Below are 27,307 nucleotides of genomic sequence, written 5' to 3'. Positions count from 1 at the left end.
TTTATCCGAAGTCTAGTCATCACTCAGTAGAGTATTAGACATCGTGCGTAACGGACAGTTTACTTGAACATTGTATCATAATTAATTCAACCAACGCAGTTACATTTTCAAAGAGCTAATAATGACCGATAGGAATGAAAAAGCAACAACGCCTGGGTGCAGTATGAAGACTATAAATGTAAGAAAAAGACTGAATTTGAAAATTAAATTAGACATTTTGAAGCGAATCGATTCCGGTCAACAACAAGCGGATGTGTGCCATAATTTAGGACTCGCAAGTTTAACTGTAAGAACAATTATAAAAAAATAAAGAATTAATTTTAGCAGCGGGAAAGATAGCTGTTCCACTACAAGCAACTAGGGCTAGGCCGGCTAGGATTGAAATGGAAACACTTTAATTTTATTGAAGATAATATTCCAATGCAGAATTCAGTTAAGTTAAATATTAAAAAAAAAAAAAAAAAAAAAAAAAGAGAGAGAGAGAGAGAGAGATAGCCAATATGATGATCTGAAGAAAACTCGCCTAAAAAAAAAAAAAAAAAAAATGTGGAACCATTTAAAAATGGTAAGGGCTGGTAGAATAGATTTAAAATCCAGGGAGAAGCCGCTAGTGCAGATCAAGGAGCCGAAACTTTCAAAAAAGAACTTTTTAAAATTATTGAAGAGGGGTATTATGTGTTATACTTCTCAACAAGTTTATAACATAGATGAAGCAGGACTTTTGTGGAAACGAATGACTAAAAGAAGTTTCATATTGAAAGAAGAAAAAAAACATGCCAGGTTACAAAGCAGCGAAGGATCAGTTGACTTTATTGTTAGGTCGTAACGATGCGGGGGATTTAAAATTAATACCCCTTTATTTGGAAGAGGGCCAAAGTTCAACTCAAAATCGACACATTTTTCATGATTAAATTCATCCATTAAATTAAATCAATTAAATTCATTATTTTAATTGGAATTTTAAGCTTACTTTTGATACGCAAGTAGTTACCACATAATTATACGTATGTAATGCAGAATATTTTATATGTGCAAATATTTGAATATTAAATATTTTGACCGACATTTGTGCATCTTTTCATTACCGTTTATTACCGATTAAGAAATATCCTATGGCACCGACCGCAGCTCACAAATACATATGTTACCCTATGGGAAAGCGGCGCTCGCTTAGCGCGGATTCACTTAGCGCTCTGTTTTTCCAGAACGAATGATCAGCGTTAAGCGGGGGTCACCCGTATCTTTAAAGTGGGGATCCACCCCCAGGGCTCGGTACTGGGACCGCTTTTCTGGAGTATGGTATTGGATGAGTTTCTGTCCTTCGACCTGGGGGAAGTCCACTCACAGGCATTTGCAGATGACCTGATACTGACTGTTGCCGCAGACAACCGACTTCAATTGGAAACCCAGGCAAATCAAGCAATTCAAATTCTACAAGACTGGATGAAGGTCCATTTTCTTAAGATCTCACCGGGAAAAACCTACTCAATGCTACTGAAAGGAACATTAAATCTCCGTAGACCACCGCAAATTAAAGTAGAAAATACAACTATCAAACTACTCAGTGAGATGAAATATCTAGGAATCATACTGGACAGGAACCAATCTTTCAACCCACACTTGAAACATATCCGAGAGAAAATCAGGAGATATTCTGCCCTCGTCTCAAGAATAGCTAAAAGGGATTGGGGACTAAAGAGGCACACCTTGGGACTGTATTACAAAACGACATTTATACCAGCCATAACTTACGCGTCACCCATCTGGTTCCAGAAAGCAACTACTGCAGTTAACAGACGGACACTAGATTCCATCCAGAGGACAATACTCCTCTCTATTTCACGGGCCTGCTGCACTGTGAGTACACATGCTCTGCAGGTTCTGGCGGGAGCACTCCCCCTTGACCTCGAGGTGGTGCGTTGTGCCATGGTGCAGCATCTCGCAAAAGGGCTTCCCTGCACCTTCCTGGGCCACTCCATTGACCCTACAGGAAACCTGAAAAGAGAGAAAACAAAACTCGCCACCCACCTGCAGCAGATCTGGCAGGATAGGTGGTCAGAATCCACAAAAGGGGAAATAAGGAGGAAATTTCTGCCTGATGTCGGAAGATTATACCCAAAAGCACCATCATGGTTTCACCCTGGACTGTACACTACGTACCTTTTAACAGGTCATGGGGCCCTGAACGCCAAACTAAACAGTTTCAAATTAGTAAACGATCCCCGCTGTGTCTGTGGGGAAGTGGAGACATGGTCTCACATAATGTACAACTGCGAAAACTATGAGGATCTCCGCTGCCTCCTGATGACAAAGCTCACTTACTTCCCTCGCGATAGGGAATCAAACCTGTTGGACTCGCAAGAGGAGTATAAGGAGCTGACAAAATTCGCCCAGGAACTGTTCACCCGAAGAAGGACACTTATTGCTGTCTACAGGGATCAAGAACAGGCACCATAGTCCCACGACTAAACTAACCATCCTTGGACTCAACGAAGCTGGCTCTCACCCAGATACAAGACCTTCCTTTGGGACTCTATAGAATTTTTTTTTTTTTTTTTTTTTTAAGCCACGCTCCCTTGCGTGGCCCTTTGCCTCCACACCCCGGGCGAGAGGGGGAGGTGACTTCTGGTCTCCTCCTCCCCTCGCCGCCCCCTCTCTTCCCTCTGGTGGGGCATGGGCCTGCTCCACTGATTTGGGGGTCATCTTCTCTATGGACCCCTTATTTCTGTCTTTCCCCCCAGCCTTCAGTCTCCCCCCCCTCTCTCTCTCTCTTTTAATTATAATTACTAGTGTCTGAACCATTGTTAAATTGCATGAGCCCTACACCAAAAAACTTAACATTTATTTGCATAAATAGTACTTCTTTTTGGCTGACCCATAACGTTATATAACGGTTTTTTTTTTTTTATTTATTTTATTTATTTTTTTTTATTTATTATTATTATTTCTTTTTATTATTATTATTTATTTATTTTATTTTTTTTAAATTTTTTTTTTTTTTTTAAGGTCCTAGCCACTGAAATCTCAGGAAATTAGGTGGCAGGACCTGCCAGAGTAAATAACTATAATAGTGGTGTACCTGGTCTGCCTCCACGAGGCAGAGTGTGGACAACGTTGGGTCCCATTAGGGGCCCAGCGGCTAAATGACCAGAGGAACAACGGTACACGACACTACACATGTACAAAATCCATACACTTTTAAACCTCTGGCATTGACAGTGTTCTGTTTCACACCCACAATGTATAGCACGCGGAGATGGGGGAAACCCCTGGTGCCGTTTGACACTAAACACACTCTACACTCTATATATTCTACATGCGGAAATGGGGGAAACCCCTGGTGCCGTTTGACACGAACACACTTATATATTCTACCGAGTCGAGTGCAAGGAGGTCTTGGCATGCAGACGGAATAATCGAGCTCCTGATACTTTGTTTAATTTAAGTGCTTAAAGTGCCCCATACTTCTGGAATTATGTTCTCCATAGAGAAGTTTAGAAGAGGATTCCGTTGGTGAGACTTTTTTGGTGTTTTTTGGGATCTTTCTGCTAGATCTTAACGTTAATTATTCAACGTCTTTGTCAATGGTTAGGTCGCCATGCCGCCATTGGCAGGAAATTGAAGAGCAGTTTTCGGTCTTTTTGGAGCTGCCACGCTAATATCTAGCAAATTGTGACTGGGGATTGGACCACCCGCTGTGTGTCAGCAATTGTCTGCTTACGTTGCTTAGTGATTGTCGCTTAACAAGGTCAAGAATAACGTCACGTGGCGACAAGGTTAGGGATTATACCTCTTCCACCCTAATTGCACTTTTCTCCTCTTATGCCCACAGGCACAACGTCTCTGAAACTTTTCGCCTGATTTAAACTAACTTTACCATGTTTTCTGTGTGCTCCCCATACTTCTACAAACTTTCTGTGGCAAATGTGAAACTTCCCTCGGGCTTATCCTTCAAGAAAATGAAGACTGTCATCGAATTTATCGTCCCCAAAAACTTCTAATAATAATAATAATAATAAAAAAAACCTTGTTCTGTTTAGTTAGAGGTTTTTCCGCCTGAGCTTTTCCTATTTTTTCCCACATGACCAGAAGGCTTAGAGCCCAATGCACGGTTCCTGTTTATCATAGAGACTTGTTTCAACCATCATTTTTCTACTTTTAGGAGAATACTAACGGCGACTCGATTATCTGGAAACCCCTGTTTTCTGTTTTTCGAAAATCATGTCCACTGCAGAATATAATATCATTGATGAATGCTAGGAAATTACTCCTGAAACTATCCAAACTCTAGGCCTACGGGGTGATACTGAGGCCTCCAGGCCTACTCCAGCCTCCAAGAAGCACAATAAAAAATCATTTCCGAAATCAGAAATGGAAACCAGATCCCAAAGTGAATGAAAGGAACTACAAGACCGATCTTCCCAGCAAGGAGAAAATGATGATGAAGAGACACCACTGGATCCCACTCTGCCTGAAGGTCCCGTTTTAGAGCAGGTTCTCTACCTGAGAACTGCACTAGAAACTTTAATGAAGACAACCAACAGCAGAGTCAGTACAGCTCTGCGTGCAGACATAGTTTCCCTATGGATGAAGTTGGAAACCATTTTACTTACAACGCACCTCGAACGCGAGAAAGCAGTGGCTAAACTCGAGGCATACCTTGACGGTAGGGATAATCAAATGCAACAGCGTGCCCCTATCTATGCAGACGTGCTGAGGATTCCCAGATATGCTGAACAGCGGAGATGGGAGAAATCCCAGGTGCCGTCTGACACGAACATACCTTATACCTTATATGCTGAACAAACAACTGAATCAGGAAACTGAACCAAAAGGGAAACTCTTCTACAAAAACCACATCTGGTAATTGTTAGACCTACTTCCACAGAAGATCATCACACAAGTGAAGAAGTAAAAAATATAGTGGTCGCAAATTTAGCAGAAGACCTGAAAATGACAAAAATTAAATCTGTGTGTAAGACACGTAATATTGGTGTCATGATTGAAACTGAAACGAAATAAGAAGCTAACAAAATCATTAGTAACCCCAAAATACAAACACTTGGCCTACAGTCTGCACCCCCGAAAAGAAAGGGGCCCAGCATAATAATTTATGATACCGAAAAGGACCTAACCCCAGCAACACTCCAGGATGAACTATACAGAAGAAACCTCCAGCAGGACCACCCCGATGTTGAACCAAATGATCTCGTTTTCCCGAAATTCCAAAAAAATGCCAGAGTGGGAAATTCTACCAGCTGGGTAGTGGAACTTTTCCCCGCAGCCTGGAGACAATAAGTCAACAAAATAGAGTGTTCATAAATTGGGGCAGTCACCGCTTCAAGGAGCATGTGGCTGTCCCCAAATGCTACAAGTGTTGTCGTTTTGGACACACGACACACACGTGTACCCAAGCTCAACCCACATGTGGACAGCTGAGAGAGGCCACGACTTTAACTCGTGCACTAAAAAAGAAGACCCACCCACTTGCGCAAACTGCAAATCAATGAAAATGCAGGCAGATCATTTCATCCGGGACAATAAATGCCCTGTCTACACAAAAGCTAAGAGCACATGTCAACTAAGGCTCGATTATGGGGACTTACCTTAAACCATTTAATACTACCACTGTAAAATTTGCACAAATTAATAATGCCCAGCGAGCTAAAGCAGTTGCAACGCAGTTGAGGAAAAAGGCAGATGAGGAGAACCTCGATATCCTCTTTCTTCAAGAGCCATATTCGCATAGTAAGGCAGTCAGAGGGTATCCGTTGACTTATAAGTTCGTTCAAGTGGATGGGGAGACCCCATGGGCGGCTATTCTGGTCAGAAACTCTGATCTCACTGTTACCAAAATACCACGTTACTGCCTTCTCTGGGCAGCCTGTGCCCATATCATCAACCCTTTGGGGGAATTTTACGCAGTTTCTCTCTACTCTCAGCCGGGGGAGGATATTCTCCTGATTATTAGATACTTACAAAGCATCTCTCTGGAATTCCCAAATGCAAAAATCATCGTTGCTGCCGACGTAAACTGCAGGTCGCCAGTGTGGTTCAGTGAAACTCAAGATAGACGAGGCACAAACAACGGACAAAGACTGGAAGAATATCTCTCAAACAGTTCTTTCTCAATTCTGAACCAACCAAATAACCTACCGACCTTCTCTAGTACAATGTGGGAAGCCACAATTGATATCACCCTGGCCACAAGATACGTTGCACGACACCTTTCATCCTGGACAGTTAGAGAAAGCTGGACCACTTCGGACCACCGTGTAATAACTTTCCAACTGCACCGATCAGTAAGCCGACAACCAATTATAAGGCAAACTCTACATAGATTTGCAATTGACAAGGCAAACTAGCAGGAATTTAAGGATTCACTGATCATGGCTGCCCACTCTCTTAGCACAGTTGGACTGAACGCAGACTAGCACCAAAAGGCAATTGTAAGCCTAGTCACTGAAAGCTCAATTAACTCTATTAAAAGGAAGAAACCTTCTCTTGGAGCCGTACCTTGGTGGTGCCCAGAGCTCCAACAACTGCGACGGGAGGTTTACACACGGCAGAAAAATTTTCAACGTCCAAGACGGACATGGCCGGAAGCGGAAGTAGAGTATCTCAAGCAGCAGTACCGAACGGCAAGAAATGAATACACAGCCCTGATTAAACAAAGGAAGAAGCGCTCCTGGGAGCACCTAGTCTCCACAGTTGGAAATTCTGCTCCCTGGGGAGTGGTCTACAGAGTAATCACAAACAAACTCCCCAGGGGAGAAGTGATCCCAGCCACCAAGACGCCACAAGGCACGTATACAAAGACATGGTCCGAATCTATAAATAACATCCTTGACGCCATGTTCCATCAACACATGCCACCAAGCACCCCAGAGCAAATACTACTATGTGAGGAAAACAGCACATACACCACGGCCCAAGTGGAAGACAGCTTCACTAAGGAAGAACTGGACACCGCTGCAGCAAAAATAAAAAACAAGAAATCTCCAGGAGAAGATATGCTGGAGCCTGAGATCGTAAAGAAGGCTGTTGAAACCATCCCAAATGAGATCCTAAACCTCTTCAACCATTGCCTTGAAGCAGGCCATTTCCTAGTAGTATGGAGATCTGCAAAATTAAGGCTTATTCTCAAGAATCCGACAAAACCACAAGACCTTCCGGAGTCATACCGGCCCATCGCTCTTCTATCCATACTAAGCAAACTCCTAGAACATCTTCTAAGCAATAGAATACAAATTCATTACTCCAAGGCTGGCCTTCACTCTGACAACCAATACGGCTTTAGAAGGGGATGCTCCACGGTGGACGCCTTAGAGAATATCGTCAAAGCAGCTACCACTACCAGCCATAAATACTTCCTTGTCATTTCAGTGGATTTTGCCGAGGCGTTTGACTCCCTCTGGTGGCCAAGCGTCCTCGGCAGACTCCGGAAAGCAAAACTACCAGCTAATTTGTACAATTGTATAAAAACTTATCTCATAAATAGAACAGTAACCGTCAGTGCTCCGTACTGTTCAGTCACACGCCCAATCTATAGAGGATGCCCACAAGGCTCAGTACTTGGCCCACTTCTCTGGAACATGGTGCTCGACAGCTTTCTAAACTTCGACCTTGGTAATGTGAGATCACAGGCCTATGCGGATGACCTCATCCTGATGCTGGCGGCAGACTCAAGAACTCAACTAGAGATCTCTGCAAACCGTGCTATAAATATCCTACAAGACTGGGCCACCCAAAACCACTTAAAGATATCCCCAACAAAAACCTGCTCCATCCTACTTAAAGGTTCTCTCAATATCAGAAGGCCTCCCCAGATAAAGATTCAGGAAACAACAATTAAGCTTTCCACCGAACTTAAATATCTTGGTATTCTGCTAGATAAAAATCTGTCCTTCACACCCCATCTTACTTACCTCCGAAGCAAAATCAAAAAATACTCCGCACTAATAGCTAGAGTCACTCGTCCGCTGTGGGTTGCTTTATCAACTATCCAAAGGCAAAGCAATCACCTGCCTAGACTACACAACTGATCCGGCAAACGATCTTAAACTCAAGAAAAAAAGGCAGTCTTCTTACCAGCAATAACATACGCATCAGGAGTCTGGTTCCACAAGGCGGTAACAGCAGTAAACAAAAGGAAGCTAGAGACAATTCAACGTTCAGTCCTACTGACAATCTCAAGAGCCTGCTGTACTGTAAGCACCCACGCCCTCCAGGTCCTCTTGGGCGCTCTCCCCCTGGACCTGGAGATCGTCCGCTGTGGGTTGCTTTATCAACTATCCAAAGGCAAAGCAATCACCTGCCTAGACTACACAACTGATCCGGCAAACGATCTTAAACTCAAGAAAAAAAGGCTTCTCACCCACCAACAGCAGGCCTGGCAAACCCGCTGGATGACTTCGACAAAAGGGGAAGTCAGCCGAAGATTCATACCGGATAATCAACTAGTGTTTCCCAAAAGCCCAAACTGGTTTTAACTGGGACTGCTGACATCTTACCTGCTCACGGGACATGGCGCAATAAGAGCAAAACTCTCCAGTTTCGGATTGAGTGACACCCTTCTCTGCCACTGTGGACAGCCAGAGACATGGGAGCACCTCATGCACCACTGCCAACTATACGAAGACCTCCGCTGCCTCTTAATAACTAGAATACGTTTCTCGCCAATAAACCAAGAACAATATCTCCTGGAGAGCGAGGACAATTATTAAGCCTTAACGCAGTTTGCGCAGGATCTTTTTACTAGAAGAAGAACATACCCACAACCTTAGCAGGAATTTTCCCACAAACTAACCACTCGTTATCCATAATAAAGATCCTTAGATGTGTCAACCAACAAAAACCTAACAGCCACAATCTGAAAAACTAATCATTAACTTAACCTGGATCTGACCACTGGCTTAAACTGGAGTCATTATCTGAACTTGACTGCTCACATGGACGAGACAACATGTCTCAGGAATGGCATACAAAGACCTGACAAAGACATTGTGCAGTTTGCTGCCGAAACTTCATTAGGCGATCTGAACCGGGTACCCTCACTCGGTTCACTTTCTTTCCCTTCCCTTGGCAGGGAATGGTTACCCCCCCCCCGCCATCCCCTATCTTCACCTGGTGAGGCATGGGCCTGCCCCGCCGACTTTTGGGGTTATCTTCACTATTGACCCCATATTTCTGTCTTTCACCCCCCAGTCTTCAGTCTCTCTTCCCTCTCTAGCTATCTTGCGACTAGCGTTTGACCCTTGCCAAAACTACACAAGCCCCACACTAAATAAAAAAAAAAAAAAAAAAAAAGAACTCTAACCCGTATAACTTATATCTCGGCCTGACCCAATTTCTAGCGTTTCTCCCCCCCCCTCCATTTTTTTTTTTTTTTTTTTTAGGTCCTAGCCACTGAAATCTCAGGAAATTAGGTGGCAGGACCTGCCAGAGTAAATAGTAAATTTCTAAAATACTGGTGTACCTTGTCTGCCTCCACGAGGTATAGTGTGGGCAACGGTGGGCCTCATTTGAGACCCAACGGCTAAAAGACCAGATGAACAACGGTACAAAACATTACACGCCACAATATCCACGCACTTTTAAACCTCTGGCCTCTACAGTGTTCTGTATAACACCACAATGTATATTACATGGAGATGGGGGAAACCCCTGGTGCCGTTAGACCCTAAACACACTATACACCATATATTCTACCCCAGGGGTTCACATCTGGTGAGTATGGACTTGGCACACCCAGGATCCTGACCTGAATATCTTTCTTGGCGATTCCCTTCTACTTCTTTCTCTCTCTCTCAGTAATTTGGAATTTTTTTTTTTTTTTTGGCTGGTGCAGCATAAGCCTCAGGCTTCTTTGCACCATATGGCTAACAACAACAATAATAATAATAATATTTTGTTGGGAGATCCCTGGGTTAGTTTCTGTGCTATTGAACTTGTGCTTGTTTGAGACCATAAAAAAATTGTGACTTTGAAGCGTGCAGTTCGTGACGTTTAAAGTGAGCAGAAGGTACATGAAATCTAGATGCTACAGAAGAGATTGTGCTTAGTAGCGATGAAAAGGAAGAAAATTAAATGAACGTACATTATTTCATGTATAATGTATCACAGTTTGTAAGGTAACAAGTTTGTTCAGTTATTACTATTTAAGTTACTACTATTACTCTAATGCATTAAGGCTTAAAGCCTCAAGCTGTGAAAGAGATTAGACTATGTGCATTTTAGTGCAATTGCATCATCTATACACAGCTAAATATAAATTAGCAAATTTGCAATAGCAGCATCATATAAGTTACATCTCATATTGTGAATACCTTCACGACGAGTTGCCATGACATTGCACTACTTCAAATAAGTAACGCTTCACCCGAAGGAGAAGATTGTTGTTACTTATTCTCTGAAGGTATTCACAATATGAGATGTAACTTAAACGATGCCGCTATTGCAAATTTGCTAATTTATATTTAGACTATGTGTATTTTAATGCAATTGCACTAAAATACACATAGTATAATCTCTTTCGCAGCTTGATGCTTTAAGCCCTAATGCATTAGAGTCTTAACTTATATCATACACCATCAGGCATCTCTCATATTGTGAAGATACAAATTTGTATACTTCACAACTGTTTTACCATCATTACATCACTTGGGTACCTACCCACCCACCCACCCACCCACCGAAGAAGGGCCAAATAGCTCTGAAACAGCACCAGGGGGAGCCTGATGATGTCCGGAGTTTCCAAAAATAGGTAACAACAGCCTTCTCCACTGGGGAAGCGTTGCCTATTCGAGGAGTTTATGAGTTTTTGAGTGGTGTGAGTTGAAGGAGTTACTGCCCCTTTCATTCTTCTACACCGTTTCTTTTCCTCTTCTACTCCTACTATTACTTTCCCTCTACCTTTTTGCTTTTCTAAGTCTAATAGGGACAAGTGGATAGTCGAGTTATTATCCCACACATATACAAAATAGCCCTGAAACGGTGGTGTCTGGGTGGTGGTATCCACTGAGAATAAGTAAGAACAGTCTTCTCCTTCGGGTGAAGCGTTACTTATTCGAAATAATGCAATGTCATGGCAACTCGTCGTGAAAGCATTCATAATATGAGATGTAACTTAAATGATGCTGCTATCGCAAATTTGCTAATTTATATTTAGCTGTGTATAAATGATGCAATTGCACTAAAATACACATAGTTACTACTATTATAAAAATAAAGTTAAAATATTAAGTTATTACTACTATAAAAATTAAGTTTCCGATAGTTATAAAAAAAAAAAAATGGCGTATTTTTGTTAGCTTTTGGAATGCAACCCCCCATTTTGTACTGGTTCTTAGTCCCATATAACACGGTTTCGCATTATACAAGATTTTGTAGGAACCAAACTATCGTGTTATACGAGGATTACCTGTACTGCAAGAAATGTGAATAAGAAAAAAATTAACCTGAATTTAACTTCTCATCCACATTGTAAACACTAATAAAAATTATCAAATGGAAGAGAAATTGTTGAATTTAAACATAAGAAGGCACCTGGGGTGGACGAAATCTATCCAATTATACTAAGAGAGGCAGTGAAAGAAGTAAGCAAACCCTTAGCCATAATTATGAGAAATCATTGGATCCAGGGGAGGTAACCACAGATGGGAGATGTGCAAATGTATCCACAATTCAGAAAGTGGATAAATGGATAATAGGAGCAATTACAAACCTGTTAGTTTAACTTCTGTTCTAAGGAAAATAATAGAGTCATTGGTAAAAGAAGTAATGCAGCACAATATAGATAAGACTGCCTTTACACTTCAGACACAGTAACGGTTTGTTAATGGAAAACCAGTGTGAGTGGATACCACAATGTGGTCACAAAGGAACTAGATGCAAAAAATAATTTTCATATCATAAATTTGGACTTCAGGAAATGTTTTGATACTGTTGCGTATAAACGATTGCTGTACAAATTGGAGCAGTGTAGTATTAAGGGAAATTAGCTGCTATCGATAAAGTGATGGTTGAGTGGGAGGAGACAGAGTGGTAATCAACGGACAGTGCCCTTCATCAACTAATATTTTCCTGAAGTCCCCAAGGGTTCGGTGTTGGGCCCATTATTATTTTCTATATTTATCAATGATATTGATGAAGGCATATCAGGCATAATGTCGAAGTTTGCAGATAATATGAAGGTTGGTAGGGTGGTTAATGGCAGTATGCTACTAGGATCTGGTTAGGCAGATAAGCTAAGAAACGGCAATTGAAATTTAACATTAACAAATGCAAAGTATGGCATATGGGTAGCAGCAACCCCAGCGTAACATACCAACTGTGTGTTACTACACTCAGGGTAATGAACAATGAAAAAGACCTGGGGGTATTGTGCAGTCAGATATGAAGTTCTCTGAGCAATGCAGACAGGCTACCAGGCCAGCTCATGAGGTTTTGTCAACAATATACAGGAATTTTTCCAGCAGGGATAAGGAAGAAATTATCCGATTGTATAAACAATGGTCAGGTTACATCTTATGTACTGCATATAGGTCTGGAGATCTCATTTTAGGAAGGATGCAGAGTTGCTAGAACAAATACAAAGAAGGGCAACGAGATTGGCAAAGGAAACAAATGAGTGTTTTCTTACCAAGAAAGGATTTAGTTTTGCAAACTGCAGTGTCTGGAAACTAGGCACCTGCAAGGTGATCTGATTGAGGTGTTTAAGACTTTGAATGGAAGTACAGAGAAGGGCAAATCTTGTTGCTCTTCTCTGCACTTGTTCAAGCAGCTCTACATGCTTCCTAAAATGAAGGCTCCAGACCTGTATGCAAGGTGTTGGCCTGACTACTGCCTTATATAAGGGAATAATTACCTCCTTAACCCTACTAGCAAAGTTCCTGTATATCATTGACAAGACTTCATAGGTTGCTCTTTCAGAGCAGCCTGTCTGCTCTGAAAACTTCATATCGACTGCACTGCAAAATTACTAGGTCTTTTTCATTCTCCACTATTCTAAGCTAATTTGAAGTGATAAGTGATTTTTTTGCTGCTATCCTTATGAAGTGATTTTTTTGCTGCTATCCTTATGAGTACTTTGCATTTGTCAAAGTTAAACTTCAGATTAACTTTGACATCTGCCCAACTATTCTAGATCCTGTTGCAGCAGCATATCATCATCATTATTGTCATTAACAACCCTACCAACCTTTGTATCATCTGCAAACTTAGACATTAAGCCTGATATACCTTAATCAATATCATTGATAAATATAGAAAACAACAATGGAACCAACACTGAACCTTGGGAAACTCCACTAATAAACACTAAGTCCACAAAGAGAAGTGTCAACTGATTATCATCCTCTGTCTTTTTCCACTGAACCATCCTTTTATCCATAGCTGTAACTTACCTTTAACTGTCATACTGCTCCAATTTGTACAGCAGTCTTTTATGTTCTGCTGATGAGGTTTCAGGGGCCACACTTTTTGCAAGGTTTATAGTTGTTCTCTAACTTTTGATATAAATTTAGTAGTCTAGTATTTTTTTGTGATTTTTCTGATTATTTTGGTGTATTTATCCTTTACTTGGCCTTTGTAATTGCATGAAAAACCACATTCTACTTCAGATGGCATGGTATCAATAGGAGCATTTGAATTCTGCCGCCATTTATTTGGATATTGGAAGTTTCTACATGACTTGTAGCATCATAATCAATATCGGAAGAGGATTATAAATTATAATTCTTCCTCCGGCTAAATGCTGGAGCAACAAGCCACCATAACCCAACACTACACTACATGAACTAAAACTTACACTAACTCTGGCATTTACAGAATTTATAGTGTCCCAATGTATAATATGTGGTTTGTAGGGCAAACCCCAGTAATGAAACTGCCCAAATTCAAATTCTGCATTCCTTATATCTGTGTGACACCATATCTCTGATATCCCAACAATATCCGCTTTTGAAGTGGCGATCAGCACTTCAAATTCATCTCATTTATTATTTAGTACAATGGTGTCCAGCCCTTACAAGGGCCATATTCAGAGTTAGATTTGTTTTGTGGGCTGAACTGAGTGATTTGAAAAAAATTAGTGTGTTACATTTTCAATGAAGTGTACTATGCATACACTTTTGCGCAGCCACCAAGATCAAGCAGAAAGCGCATCATAATTGGAGTCCAGGACCATTTTAATAGCACCTCACATATACAGATGCTTCTGGTACGTCATGCGCATATTCGATTAAAAAAATATATAAAAGAAACAGAATTCACGACATCAACATGCGACTTTGTAACTTCAGCATTGTCACTATTCACTGCAACAAATGCCAGTCTTTTAAATTTGTTTATTTCCACTTATTTTAGTGTAGAATGTACACAGTTCTTGAAATACTTAACAAAATTTAAAATGCTGGTTTAGATAACTTTCCGCACGGACCATATAAAAATTATCCGTGGGCTCGTAGGTTGGACAACACTGATTTAGTATACTCTTAACATTGGTGTACATGCAAGTATACATGTGCCTGTTCCTACTCTTAATTATCCTAACACAGCCCACGTATTTACTTGTTCCATATTGACTCTCAGTAGTTCTTGAAATCCCCAGCACTCGCTTTCCAGGTTGCTGCTCATTCCAATAGAAGCAGTGCAAGATTCACTTTCAGCTCTGCCTGTGGCTGCTGTTGATCTATTAGTCTCTGAATCTCCCCAAAGCTAGCAGATTTTCAGCCCACTTAACACTGTCTCGACAGCATCAGCAAAGATTCTTTCATCTTTTCTATTTAAGTGTATCCCATCCCTGTAGAAGCTTGTTATTGTTTGTTATTTGGTTTTTAGGAGCATTAGCAACTAAGGCCATATTGCTCCACCTGTAGAAGCAGTCTCTACTGTTGTTGTTGTTATTTGGTTTTTAGGAGCATTAGCAACTAAGGCCATATTGCTCCGGGGATATGCAGTGGTCATTCCCTGACCTTTTCGCATCCTCCGTATTTGGTGGTCACGGGATCGAACCCCGGTCTAATGTCTCTCCTGTTAACAAACACAGACCTCGCTGAGAAAAATCATACCCCACGAACCTTGCATAGGGTAGAATTCTTGCAATCTCTCCAGGCTCGAATTTATTGACAAGGCTCTTATCATTTGCAACCCCTTTCAAATTTAACCTTAACTTGTGACTTTTTTTTCAACACTGACCTGTACTTGTTATATCCACACATCTCCTACTCTTAATGTCATTAGTGCCAATTTGTACAACAACATCACCTTTTATGTCCTTAAAAGAATCTGATCTACAACATAATCAACTTTTGCCCATAGCAGACACACCCTGGTCTTATTCCACCTATCCTTTTTGTACAATATATTTCCTTGAGAATAGGAATGTGACCAGCACATTTTGCCTCGGGGATTGCCGCTGTGTTGCTTGATGATCAAGTACAAGCTCAGGCATTGGTGTGGGCAGCTGAGAGCTTCATGAGCCCCCAATTTAAATCCTTGGAAGGCATCCATAGTGTTCTTCAAGCTCTCATAAAGGCCCATAAAAATGCTGAGTTGGCAACAAGTGCATTGGCAATATCATATCCTGTTCCTGAAAGCTCCACAAACACCAAATCAGCATTTCACTGCTTTATGAAACCAGCATTTCATAAGGATGTGATTCAGAGGAAAACTTTCCCACTCTATTTTCCCTCTAGCCATGGCATTCCGACTACCTTGAGCATTTTGCTTTGCTGCTCTGGTCTGAGGGATGATTTTGGTTCTAATTCAATATAATTAAAAATACTTATTAATTACTAAATTATTAAATAAAGTTTACGTTACTGAATATATATATATATATATTCAGAGATCCATATTTCAATATCAAGCTTATGGTATTTCGTATCTCCTACTGAGTTTATGTTATTTGAATTCGTATCTCTTATCAAATTTAAATTAAATATTACGCAATAAAGTTATGTTTGTGAAGTTATAAAAGATAATAAATTTAATTTCATCCGCTGCCAGCCTACAAGCTCCAAACTCTCTAACGAACTATTTATGATAATGTATCTATGCCAAATGATAGAAAAAACTCTACGAATATTAATGACGTATGTTATGGACTACGTGATAAAGTTATTCAAACACGTATGTAGTGCTATAAATTACAGTTTATAAGGCTCTTCTGATACTGATTAAACTGCTACAAGCTATTTAGAAACCTCCAGTATCTGCTATATCAATACTAAAATAATGCCAGCAAAACTCGAACATTCTGATGCCGGAAGAATCAACTGTGGTTTTTTTTTAAGCAATTATAAGGGCCAAGTAAATAACAAATACACCAAATTAAGCAAGAAATCACAAACAAATACTACACTACTAAATTTAAATTAAAAGTTACAGAAAAACAATAATTTCAATCAATAAATAAAAATCCACTTAGCAGCTCCCGAAAAAGAGTGCAATTCTCTTTAGAATTAGCATTAGTAGAGGCATATGATATAAGAAAGCAAGCTAATGCAGCATCAGCCAGAAAAAAAAAAAAAAAAAAAGACCTTCCACTTCACCCCTCCGTTCGTTCGAAATACCTGTCCAGTTGCGCCTTAAATTTATTTAGGCTATCAATTTCCACAACAAGGGATGGAAGTCTGTTCCACCAACCAACTACCCACTGGCTACTAAAGGCAAATTTCCAGATATCTATCCTACATCTGTCTTTCCTCAATTTGAATGTATGCCTTCTCAGGTGATTATTCTGAGCAAGAGGCAGAATCCGATTCGCATTGAGCATGCTCAAACCATTCAAGGCTTTATACACCTCTATCAGATCACATCGCCAGTGCCAAGTCTCCAGACACTATAATTTGCAAAACTTCGGCCTTTCTTCGTAAGAGTAACCCTTTGTTCCATTCACTAACCTTGTTGCCCTTCTTTGTACTCGTTCCAGCAGCTCTACACCCTTCTTGAAATGAGGCCTACAGTCCTGTATACAGTACAATTACCCCTAGGTCCTTTTCATTCTCTACCACTGTCAGTGTAGTACCACAGAGTTGATACGTTACTCTGGGGTTGCTGTTTCCCACATGTAGTACTTTACATTTGTCAATATTAAACTTCATTTGCCACCTCTCAGCCCATCTGCTCAACCTTTCCAGATCCTGTTGCAGCAGCATAGCGCCAGTAGTGTCCTTAACAAACCTGCCAACTTTTGTATCGTCTGCAAACTTGGACATTAAGCTTGATATACCATCAATATTATTTATAAATACAGAAAACAATAATGGACCCAACATTGAACCCTGAGGGACTCCACTGATAACATTAGTCCACAATGAGCAGTGTCTATTCATAACAACTCTCTGTCTTCTCCCTCTCAACCACCCCTTTATCCATAGCAGCAAATTGCCTCCAATGCCACACTGCTCCAATTTGTGCAGCAGTCTTCCATGTGCAACAGAATCAAAAGCCGTTCTAAGATCCAAGTATATAATATCAAAGTTATTCCCTGCATCCAGTTCTTTTGTGACTGCATCATAGTATCCAATCAAATTGTTCAGGCAAGACTTCCCCTTAACAAAACCATGCTGTGTCCGGGCTATAACTGAAGTCTTGTCTAGATGATCCTGCAGTGCTTCTTTAACCAGTGCCTCCTTTAATTTTCCTGGAACAGAAGTTAAACTCACAGGTCTATAATTACTTGTGTCAGCCTTTGATCCTCCTTTGTGAATTGGGGTCACATTTGCATGATATATAGGAATTTTTCTAGCAGGGATAAGGAGGTGATTATTCCCTTGTATAAGGCAATGGCTAGACCACATCTTGAGTACTGTATACAGGTCTGGAGGCCTCATTTCAAGAAGGATGTAGAGCTGCTGGAACATGTACAGAGAAGGGCAACAAGATTAGTGAATGGAACAAAGGAGTGCTCTTACGAAGAAAGGCTTAATTTTGCGAATTACAGTGTCTGGAGACTAGGCATCAGCGAGGTGATCTGATAGAGGTGTACAAAGACTTGAATGGTTTGAGCATGCTCAATGCTGATGGGAGTCTTCCTCTTGTTCAGAATAATCACCTGAGAAGGCATAAATTCAAATTGAGGAAAGACAGATGTAGGATAGATGTGCGGAAATTTGCCTTTAGCCAGCGGGTGGTTGGTAGGTGGAACAGACTTCCATCCCTTGTCGTGGAAGTTAGCATTAGCATTAGTAGAGGCATATGATGCAAGAAAGCAAGCTTAATCAGCATCAGCCAAAAAAAAAAAAAAAAAAAAAAACACACACACCACTCCCATTTCACCCCTCTGTTCGTTCGAAATACCTGTCCAGTTGAGCTTTAAATTTGTTTAGGCCATCAACTTCAACAACAAGTGATGGAAGTCGGTTCCACCAACCAACCACCCGCTGGCCAAAGGCAAATTTCCGCACATCTATCCGACATCCGTCCTTCCTCAATTTGAATTTATGCTCTCTCAGGTGATTATTCTGAGCAAGATGAAGAATCCCATTGGCATTGAGCATGCTCAAACCATTCAAAGCCTTATACACCTCTATCAGATCACCTCGCCGGTGCCTAGTCTCCAGACTCTGTAATTTGCAAAACTTAAGCCTTTCTTCGTAAGAGCAACCCTTTGTTCCATTCACTAATCTTGTTGCCCTTCTCTGTACCTGTTCCAGCAGCTCTACATCCTTCTTGAAATGAGGCCTCCAGACCTGTATACAGTACTCACGATGTGGCCTAACCATTGCCTTATACAAGGGAATAATCACCTCCTTATTCCTGCTAGAAAAATTCCTGTATATCATTAACAAGACACCATGAGCTACTCTTGCAGCTCGTCTGCACTGCTCAGAGAACTTCATATCTGCCTGCACAATTACCCCGAGGTCCTTTTCATTCTCCACCACTGTCAGTGTAGTACCGCAGAGTTGATACGTTGCTCTGGGGTTACTGTTTCCCATATGTAGTACTTTACATTATTTTGTCAATGTTAAACTTCATTTGCCACCTCTCAGCCCATCTGTTCAACCTTTCCAGATCCTGTTGCAGCAGCATAGTGTCAGTAGTGTCCTTAACAACCCTGCTAACCTTTGTATCATCTGCAAACTTGGACATTAAACTTGATATCCCATCATCAATATCATTCATAAACACCGAAAACAACAGCGGACCCAACGCTGAAACCTGAGGAACTCCACTATAGTTGATAGCCTAAATAGGTTTAAGGCTCAGCTGGACAGGTATTTCGAATGAACAGAGGGGTGAAGTGGAAGTGGTTATTTTTTATTTATTTATTTTACTTTATTTATTTATTTTTTTGGTTGATGCTGCATAAGCTTGCTTTCTTGCATCAAATGCCTCTACTAATGCTAATGCTAATCTCCAGTCTATGGGTACCTCCCCTGAGTCCAAGGAAGCTCTCATAATTATGGCTAAGGATTTGGTTACTTCCTTTGCTGCCTCCTTTAATATAACTGGATAGATCCCATCCACCCCAGGTGCCCTTCTTGTGTTTATCTACAACAATTTCTCCTCCACTTTACTCTCAGTTATTACAAGATTATCTAACTTACTGCCAGAGATGATGTTATTTATTTGTTATTTGGTTTTTTTAGGAGCATTAGCAACTAAGGCCATATTGCTCCGGGATATGCGGTGGTCATTCCTTGACCTTTCCGCATCCTCCGTATTTGGTGGTGACGGACTCGAACCCCGGTCTAATCAAGAAGCGTGTGCTACGCACTGCTGCTCCTTCCCACCTGGCTACGGAGGCGCCTTCCAGAGATGAATACACCTCTGGCATTCCCCTCGCTGAATAACTCCTCACGTGTGAATGTCAATGCAAAATATTCATTTAGTTTGTTAGCTACCTGAGCAGGATCATCAACAGTTGAACCATCAATATCAAGTGGACCAATCTGATTCATCCCCTACCTTCTAGAGTTTACATAAGTAAAGAACTCTTTGCTGTTTTTCTTTGCATCCCTTGCCAAAGATTTCTCGTAATCTGCCTTCGCCTGCCTAACCTTCTTTGTAACTTGGTTACAGATCAACTTATATCTATCATAGGCTTCTGTGCCAATCATTTTTCTTCTCTGCCTTACGTCTCATTAGTTCATCTGACATCCATTTAGGCCTAAACCTTGAACAATATTTCTTAGTTGGTATGTAAAGCCTAGTAGCTTCCAAGATAAGTTCTTTGAATGCTTCCCATTTTGAATTTGCTGTTGTTAACATCATCAGTTGGTCCCACTGTATAGAATTTAAATACTGTCTCAGATCATTGTAGTCGCCTTTACGAAAGCAATAACCCTTCCCTTTACCCCTGATGGTAGTTACCTCTTTGAGTAAATTCCACTTCAGTACACTGTGATCACTGCCACCTAGTGGTTTCTCTACCTGCAGATTCTTAATGCATGAAGAATCACTACTGATAATCAAATCAAGAGTATTACTCCTTCTAGTTGCCTCCCGAACATGCTGATGTAGAAAACAATCATCCATTAAATCCAGAAAAGGCTTGCTAGTGTGTGAGTGACCAACCCACAAATTCCAGTCAATATCTGGGAAATTAAAATCCCCCATTATAAGACTCTCTGATTTGCTGGCCCACTCTATTTCCCTGTACAGTTTCTTATTATACTCATCAGAGCCATTAGGCTGCACTGTCCAGCGATGTCGACTGGCTTCACTTCCTTGGATTTTATGTGTTTCTTAACTAATATAACCCCTCCTCCTTTCCTATCCTGTCTATCCTTTCTCTAGACATTTTACTCCCCAAATTTCAGTTCAGCATTCCTTATATTTGTGCGACACCACGTCTCTGATATCCCAAAAATATCTGCCTTTGATGCTTTGAGCAATACATCAAATTTATTTACCAAACTCCTAGCATTGTTATACACACAAGTATACATGCAAATGTTTTTTTTCTTAGCTACCCTAACACAACCCATGTGTTTACTTTTACCACAATGACTCCCAGCAGTCTCTGAAATATCCTGCATCTTGTTTTCCAGGCTTCTGCTCATTCCAGTAGAAGCAGCACAAGAATCACTTTCACCTCTGCCAGTGGCTACTGTTAATCTATTAGTCCTTGTATCCCCCCCAAGCTAGCAGTTTTCCGACCCACCTAACACTGCCTCGATAGCATCAGCAAATATTCTTGCACCCTTTCTATTTAAGTGTATCCCATCCCTGTAATCTTCTGAAAGCTTCCTCAAGGGCAGCAGTAAGCAGCTTCAGAGATATTGTGTCTCCTTGTCGTACTGCTTTCTTGATTTTAAATTTCCTACTGTCTTTGTCTAGTCTAATGAAGGAGGTAGCATTCTCGTATATTTTCTTCAAAATCATAATATGGTGGGATATCTATGCCTTCTCTTTCCAGTGCCCGAAACATTGCCTTATGCTGTATGGAGTCAAATGCCTTTTCATAATCCACAAATACCATGCATAATGGTGTTTTATATTCATTTGCTTTCTCCATTAAGCTGTGATATTATGTGAAGGTGATCCATAGTTGAGAATCCTGTCCTAAAGCCAGCTTGCTCTTTCGGTTGATTCTCATCAAGTATTCTTTTTAATGTAGTAATGACCTCTGTGAATAACTTGTAGATTTGGGTTAACAGGCTAATTGGTCTATAATTTCCAATTTCTGATTTATCTCCTTTCTTATGCAGCAAAACTATGATTGCATTATTCCACTGCTTAGGCGTCACACCTTTTCTAATGCACTTTGTGAAGAGCCTTGCCAGTTTTTGTGTTATGTCTCTTCCTTCCAATTTTAACAACTCTACAGTAACTTCATCTTCCCCCGGAGGTTTCTCATTCTTCATTTTCTTCAATGCATGTTCTACTTCATGAGGAAGAATATCGGGTATATCGTATGTGTTGCTTATTTGCAATCCATCTTCCCCACTGCTGTCATCATTCCCTCGCTCTTTGTATAATTCTCTTTCATTTCTTTCACCAATTCCAAAATTTCCTATAGTTCCCCTTTCTGCACTGTTTTGTCTTTTTCCAGCCTTAGCATTGAAGTCCCCCATAATAATAGTGTAGTGGGTTTTCTGTTCATCTACAAGACTCAATTTCGATGTACATTTCTTCAACCTCTTCATCATAATGGCTCGATGTTGGTGCATAAATGATTATAACCTTTAGCTTGTACCTCTTAGAAATCTTGAGTATTAGTCTTGGCACCCTTGGTGATGTATTTTTGAATTCCAAAATGTTGTTTTTTAAATCTTTATGGACCAGAAACCCAACTCTACCTTCACTCCTTTCACTGTTTCCATTGGTGTACAGCAGATTTCCACTTGATAAACCTATAAGTGATTCATTTCTTCTTCTTCTTGTTTCAGCCAAACCGATGATATTCCAATTCACATTTTATAATTCCTTTTCAAGCTCTAATATCCTGTCTTCACCGATGAGTGATTTTACGTTGTAACAGGCCAAGTTCAGTTTCCGTGTATGGCAGTCTGGCCGCACCCAGAGATTCTTAGCACCCTCTGCTTCCACTCTGATCCTCTCACTGCCGTAATAGGGGGAGTAAAAGCCGCTGGGGACTGAGGGCCATTTGTTTTGTTGTGCTGTCATATGCTGGAGGGTTTGGTTTTTTCCTCTTCACGCTGACCAGGCGTCTTGAAGAGAACCACTCTACACATTCGTTGCCATCTAAGTGATGTAACAGGGCTTACCATCAAGAAGATGTGCATGAGTGGATTTTAGGGAGGCAGGCCAACCGGACTTCTTCTAAATCTTCTGTAATAGAGAGATATTGGATCCATGAGTGTTTTAGATTGAGTGTCTGATAACACACAGGACACTTGGTCCCCTCTAAGCCCCCCTCATCAAGGTTGTCGACCCCCAATTTATAGTACTGGATACTAAGATAACTGACACCTCTAGCGCTGAAGAGCATGAAAGCATCATTCTTAAGCAACAAGTCCAATAATTTAAAGGCTCACTGAATTAAAAATTTTTCAGTATTGATAAAATGATTGAATTCTTTCTAGTAAACCTTGCCATTTCTTTATACCCTTTCTTCTTGATTTCAACATAACTATTACAATCAGGGTCCTGAGCTGGATATCATCATCCTTCTCTTCTTGGTGATTCCCTTCTACTTCTCTCTCTCTGCATAACTTGGAAATTTTTTTTTATGCTGGTGCAGCATAAACCTCAGCCTTCTTTGCACTATATGGCCAGTAATAATAATAATAATATTTGTAATTTTCTTAAGTTTTGCTTTTTCACTAACCAGCCTAAACAAATGAAAATAATGGAATAATCACAGCCACCCCAGAAGTCTGTCCAAAAGACTTTTACTGAATGGAAATTCTAAATAATATTTGCAAGATATTTTTTAGTATGCTGCCAAAAGATTTAAATCATCAATTACAACAGTAATACTGATAGTCCCTATTTTCTTTTGCTATCAATTTGACTAAGACTTTAAATCAAAGCTTAATTATATGACAATTACAGTAAAATCTCGTAAATACAAACTCAGTTTATACAAAGTACTCATTTATATGAAGCACATACCATTCCCCTGCGAAAGGATAGGCTTTTCTTTGTAAATATATTCATTTATTACAAAATTCGGTTAATATGTATTACAAAGTTCTTTTTCACCCCACAAGAAATAAATATTGTAATTTTGTATGTTTAATACAAACCTTGGCAGAGCAATCTGATTATTGCTCCTGGCCACCTGGCTCCCTACTTCCTGAAGGATGGCACTGACTTATTAGAAATTAATTCTGTGTAAACAACAGCAGTTTATGGTAGGTACAACATCAAGTGCACTCTGAAAAACATCTGTCTGAAGGATGAGTTGTTAAATTAACAAAAGAATAAAAAGTTTTTCTAAGTTGTTTACATGCACTCTCTCGCTCTCCATGGGAATGTTGTTATTGTTGTTATTTGTTTTTTACGAGCTTTAGCAACTAAGGCCATATTGCTCCGGGGATATGCGGTGGTCATTCGCTGACCTTTCCACATCCACCGTATTTGGTTGCTCACGGGCTCGAACCCCAGTCTAATCAAGGAGCATGTGCTACGCAGAATCTCCATGGGAATAAGGTCAGTTACAATTGTTACCCCAGTTCAAAGAGTCTTTTGCTATTGTATACAGCAGCAATTTTTTGTGCCATTTTATCTGAGCTGATGTCTTTTTCGGAACTTGTGTCTTTAAATTAATTTAAAATTTGTTTATATTAAATCTTATCTAGCAGTGTTATTGCAACAAAATGTAGAAGGACTGAATTAAGCCTGGAAATTAAACTAAAAATTATACAAGAGGCTGATAGGATGGAAAGAAGCAAAATGGACATTGCAAAGGAATACAACATCCACTTACCTACTTTATCTGAAAAACTGAAATAGACTTGAAGAAGTGTGTGACACTGGAGCAGTGATGAAAAACAGGAAATGAATTTTTGATCCAAAACATGAGGAGCTTGAAACAAAATTTTTGAGTGGTACTAACAAATGCGTGTATCTATTGCCAATATCAGGTCCAATTTTGCAAGAAAAAGCAAATTATCTAGCTCAGCAACATGGGATTAGTGACTTCAAATGCACGGCGGCTGGCTACAAAGATTTAAAAACAGGAATAACTTGGTTTGAGGCGAGTCTGGATTAGTTGACAAAGAAAAGGCTACAGACTGGTTGTGTTCTGTATGGTCCATCCTGGAAAAATACGAGGCAAAGGATATTTTTAATCTTGATGAGACGGATTTATTTTATAATTTACTGCCAAACAAAACATTTGTTGTTTGAGGAGAGTCTTGTCATGGTGGAAAATTAAGTAAACAAAGACTCACTGTTCTGTTAATGCTACAATTCAGATGGCAGTACAAAACTATGTCCACTTGTGATTGGTAAGTTTTCCAAGTCAAGATGTTGTAAAGCAGTTAACCAACTTCCCTGTGATTATGAGACCAATAGAAGTGCTTGGCTTACAGTGAAAATTTTTCAGTCTTGGTTATCAAAATTGGATAGAAGAATGGCTTCAGAAAAAAGGAAAAATTTGATGATTCTAGACCATTGTACAGCACATTCTGCTGAAACACTTAAGTTGATAGATAAGCTGTTGTTTTTACCCCCAATAACACCAGTTTAATGCAATCACTGGATCAAGGCATTATTTATAACATCAAGCGAGCATATAGAGCCCGCCTGATAAGGTACTTGATCCGCAACATACAAGGAGGGAACAATTTGCAGCCAAATTGGAATGTCTTGGATGCTATCTGTAATATTGTTATTGCTTGGGAAAGTGTTACATCAAGTGTAATAATCAATTGCTTCAGAAAGGGTGCCTTTGGAGAGAACTTCATCAAAAAACATGGTCCAGCCGAAGAATGTGATAGCAAGTGAGGAATAGCGGAATTTGAAGGAGCATATGGATTTTGTTGTCGAATTTGAAGAGTTTGTGAAGGTGGATGATGAAGTTGCTACCACTGCAAAGTCAACACCAGAAGAGCTGCTGGGTACCAAACTAAATGATGATGTTTTTGTTACCAGCGACAGTGAAGAAGCATGCACACTGCCATCTAAAAAAGATGCCCAAAATGCATTGAACATAACAGAGAATGTGTCTGCCTGCAGTAATGTTGATAAAGAAACAACTATTGCATTTGATAACATCTGTGCTTTAGTTAAAAATGCATATAGGACAAAAACTGTGCAAGCAACATTGGATTCTTTCTTTAAATTAGATTAATTTATTAAAAAGTTAATGGTTTGTATGTCTTCTTTTATATTAAGATTGTAATTCCTTTTACTGTGATACTAAAATATTGTATATATCAAAATATATACTGTATAATATTTTCATTTCTGTTAATATTGCTTTTCTCTTAGTTTATCTTACAAATAAAATAAAATCTTTAAAAAATATGTTATTCCTATTACTGTATTGTTAGACAAGGTTTTTGTTTTTATTTTATTTCATTAATTTATTTTTGATATTATTATTATGAGATATATAATATGTATCAAAAAAAAAAAAAAAAAACCCTGTAAAATTTTGACTTTTGGGGGTCCTCGTTACTACAAACCTCATTATTACAAAACATGAAAATTTAGGTCCCTTGAACTTTGTATTAATGAGATTCCACTGTAATAACATTTCAGGCGATACACAGAATTACCCTATCATCATCCAGCATGCCACTTTGAATAAAAGCATCCATATCCTCTGCTTCGCCATCATCATCATCATCATCATCATCTTGTGAGGCAATTATTTTTTCTGGGTACTAAAAATACAAAATATTATAATGATAGAAATCGAAAATGCATTAGTTTTATAATATAAGTTTGATAAAAAAAATTCTAAGCATTTATTTATTACAAAAGAGGAGGTCGAGTGAGAGGGTGGGAGAATGTCAAGATAATTAGTAAGCAATGGGATGGGTGGGGGAAACCACCCATCCCATTGCTCACCACTACTGGCTCAAGCCAATTCCTGCTCCATCAAACCAGTAATGAACACGAAGTTCAGACATGTGTCTGGCCTCTGGTTGTAATCGTAATTGACACAAAGGGGAAAAACATGTGCATCAAGTTTGTGTGAAGGATGGGAGAAATGTAGTGCAAATCTTACAAATTAAAAGTAAGCTTTACTTTTTAAGTAGGGCTTACATTTATCAACAGATGAATTCTGAAATGGTTGAAATCTGTTAAAGATGACCAATGTTTAGGCTGATCTTCAATTTCAAGCAGTGATGCAATAGTTGCAGGTAAGAAACTACTGTTAAAATGGGAATCTCTCCTTTGTATCTTGTAAAGTAGTTTTAAAGGTAAACTGTAATTTGTAAGCATTAAATAACAGAAAACATGTTCCGAGACTGTTGAATGATGACCAAAATGGTTCACTATTGCAAGGAGCTGAAAATAAGGTTGTAAACAACCCTGATTTAATTAATTTTATAGTCCCTGATAATGAAATATTCTTTTTTTTTTTTTTTTTATGAAAACCACAAACACGAAAGGTATCAAAACCTATAGTACTTAGTACCGTGCATGGGTTGAAGAAGTATGGGGGGAGGGGATGCCGGAAACTTTGCTCTAGAGACTAAACATGGGTTTCACCACTTTAAGCCTCCAATAAGCAAAGTGGTGGTATTTCACCAGTTGATGAAAGTCATCTACCACCTGGAAGTATGACTCAAATGAAATTGTTGCTCGCACAGAAGTTGCCACACTTGTCATTCAATAATTTATTGCTAATTTAACTAAGAGGTTCTAAATTAAAAATGAAGTATATATAAATATAATTATTTAATTAGCATTAGTTGAGGCATAC

The 27,307-nt window shown here is 39.7% G+C and overlaps 1 protein-coding gene across 2 annotated transcripts in view; it reads right to left on the bottom strand.

Annotated features, from left to right (window-relative positions):
• Atg3 (Autophagy-related protein 3) overlaps nucleotides 1-27,307 on the bottom strand; it is a 423,862-nt gene that overhangs the window by 104,416 nt on the left and 292,139 nt on the right. For both annotated transcript variants that reach the window (XM_090381993.1, XM_090382001.1), the window contains one exon: nucleotides 26,151-26,258. In XM_090381993.1, coding sequence (XP_090238119.1) covers nucleotides 26,151-26,258 — 108 coding nt within the window. The remainder of the gene's footprint in view (nucleotides 1-26,150; nucleotides 26,259-27,307) is intronic.

This window comes from Mastigoproctus giganteus, chromosome 1 (assembly GCF_048544385.1).
Source record: "Mastigoproctus giganteus isolate SK-2022 chromosome 1, ASM4854438v1, whole genome shotgun sequence".
NCBI classification, from domain to species: domain Eukaryota; kingdom Metazoa; phylum Arthropoda; class Arachnida; order Uropygi; family Thelyphonidae; genus Mastigoproctus; species Mastigoproctus giganteus.
This window is presented reverse-complemented; position numbering and strand designations above follow the sequence as displayed.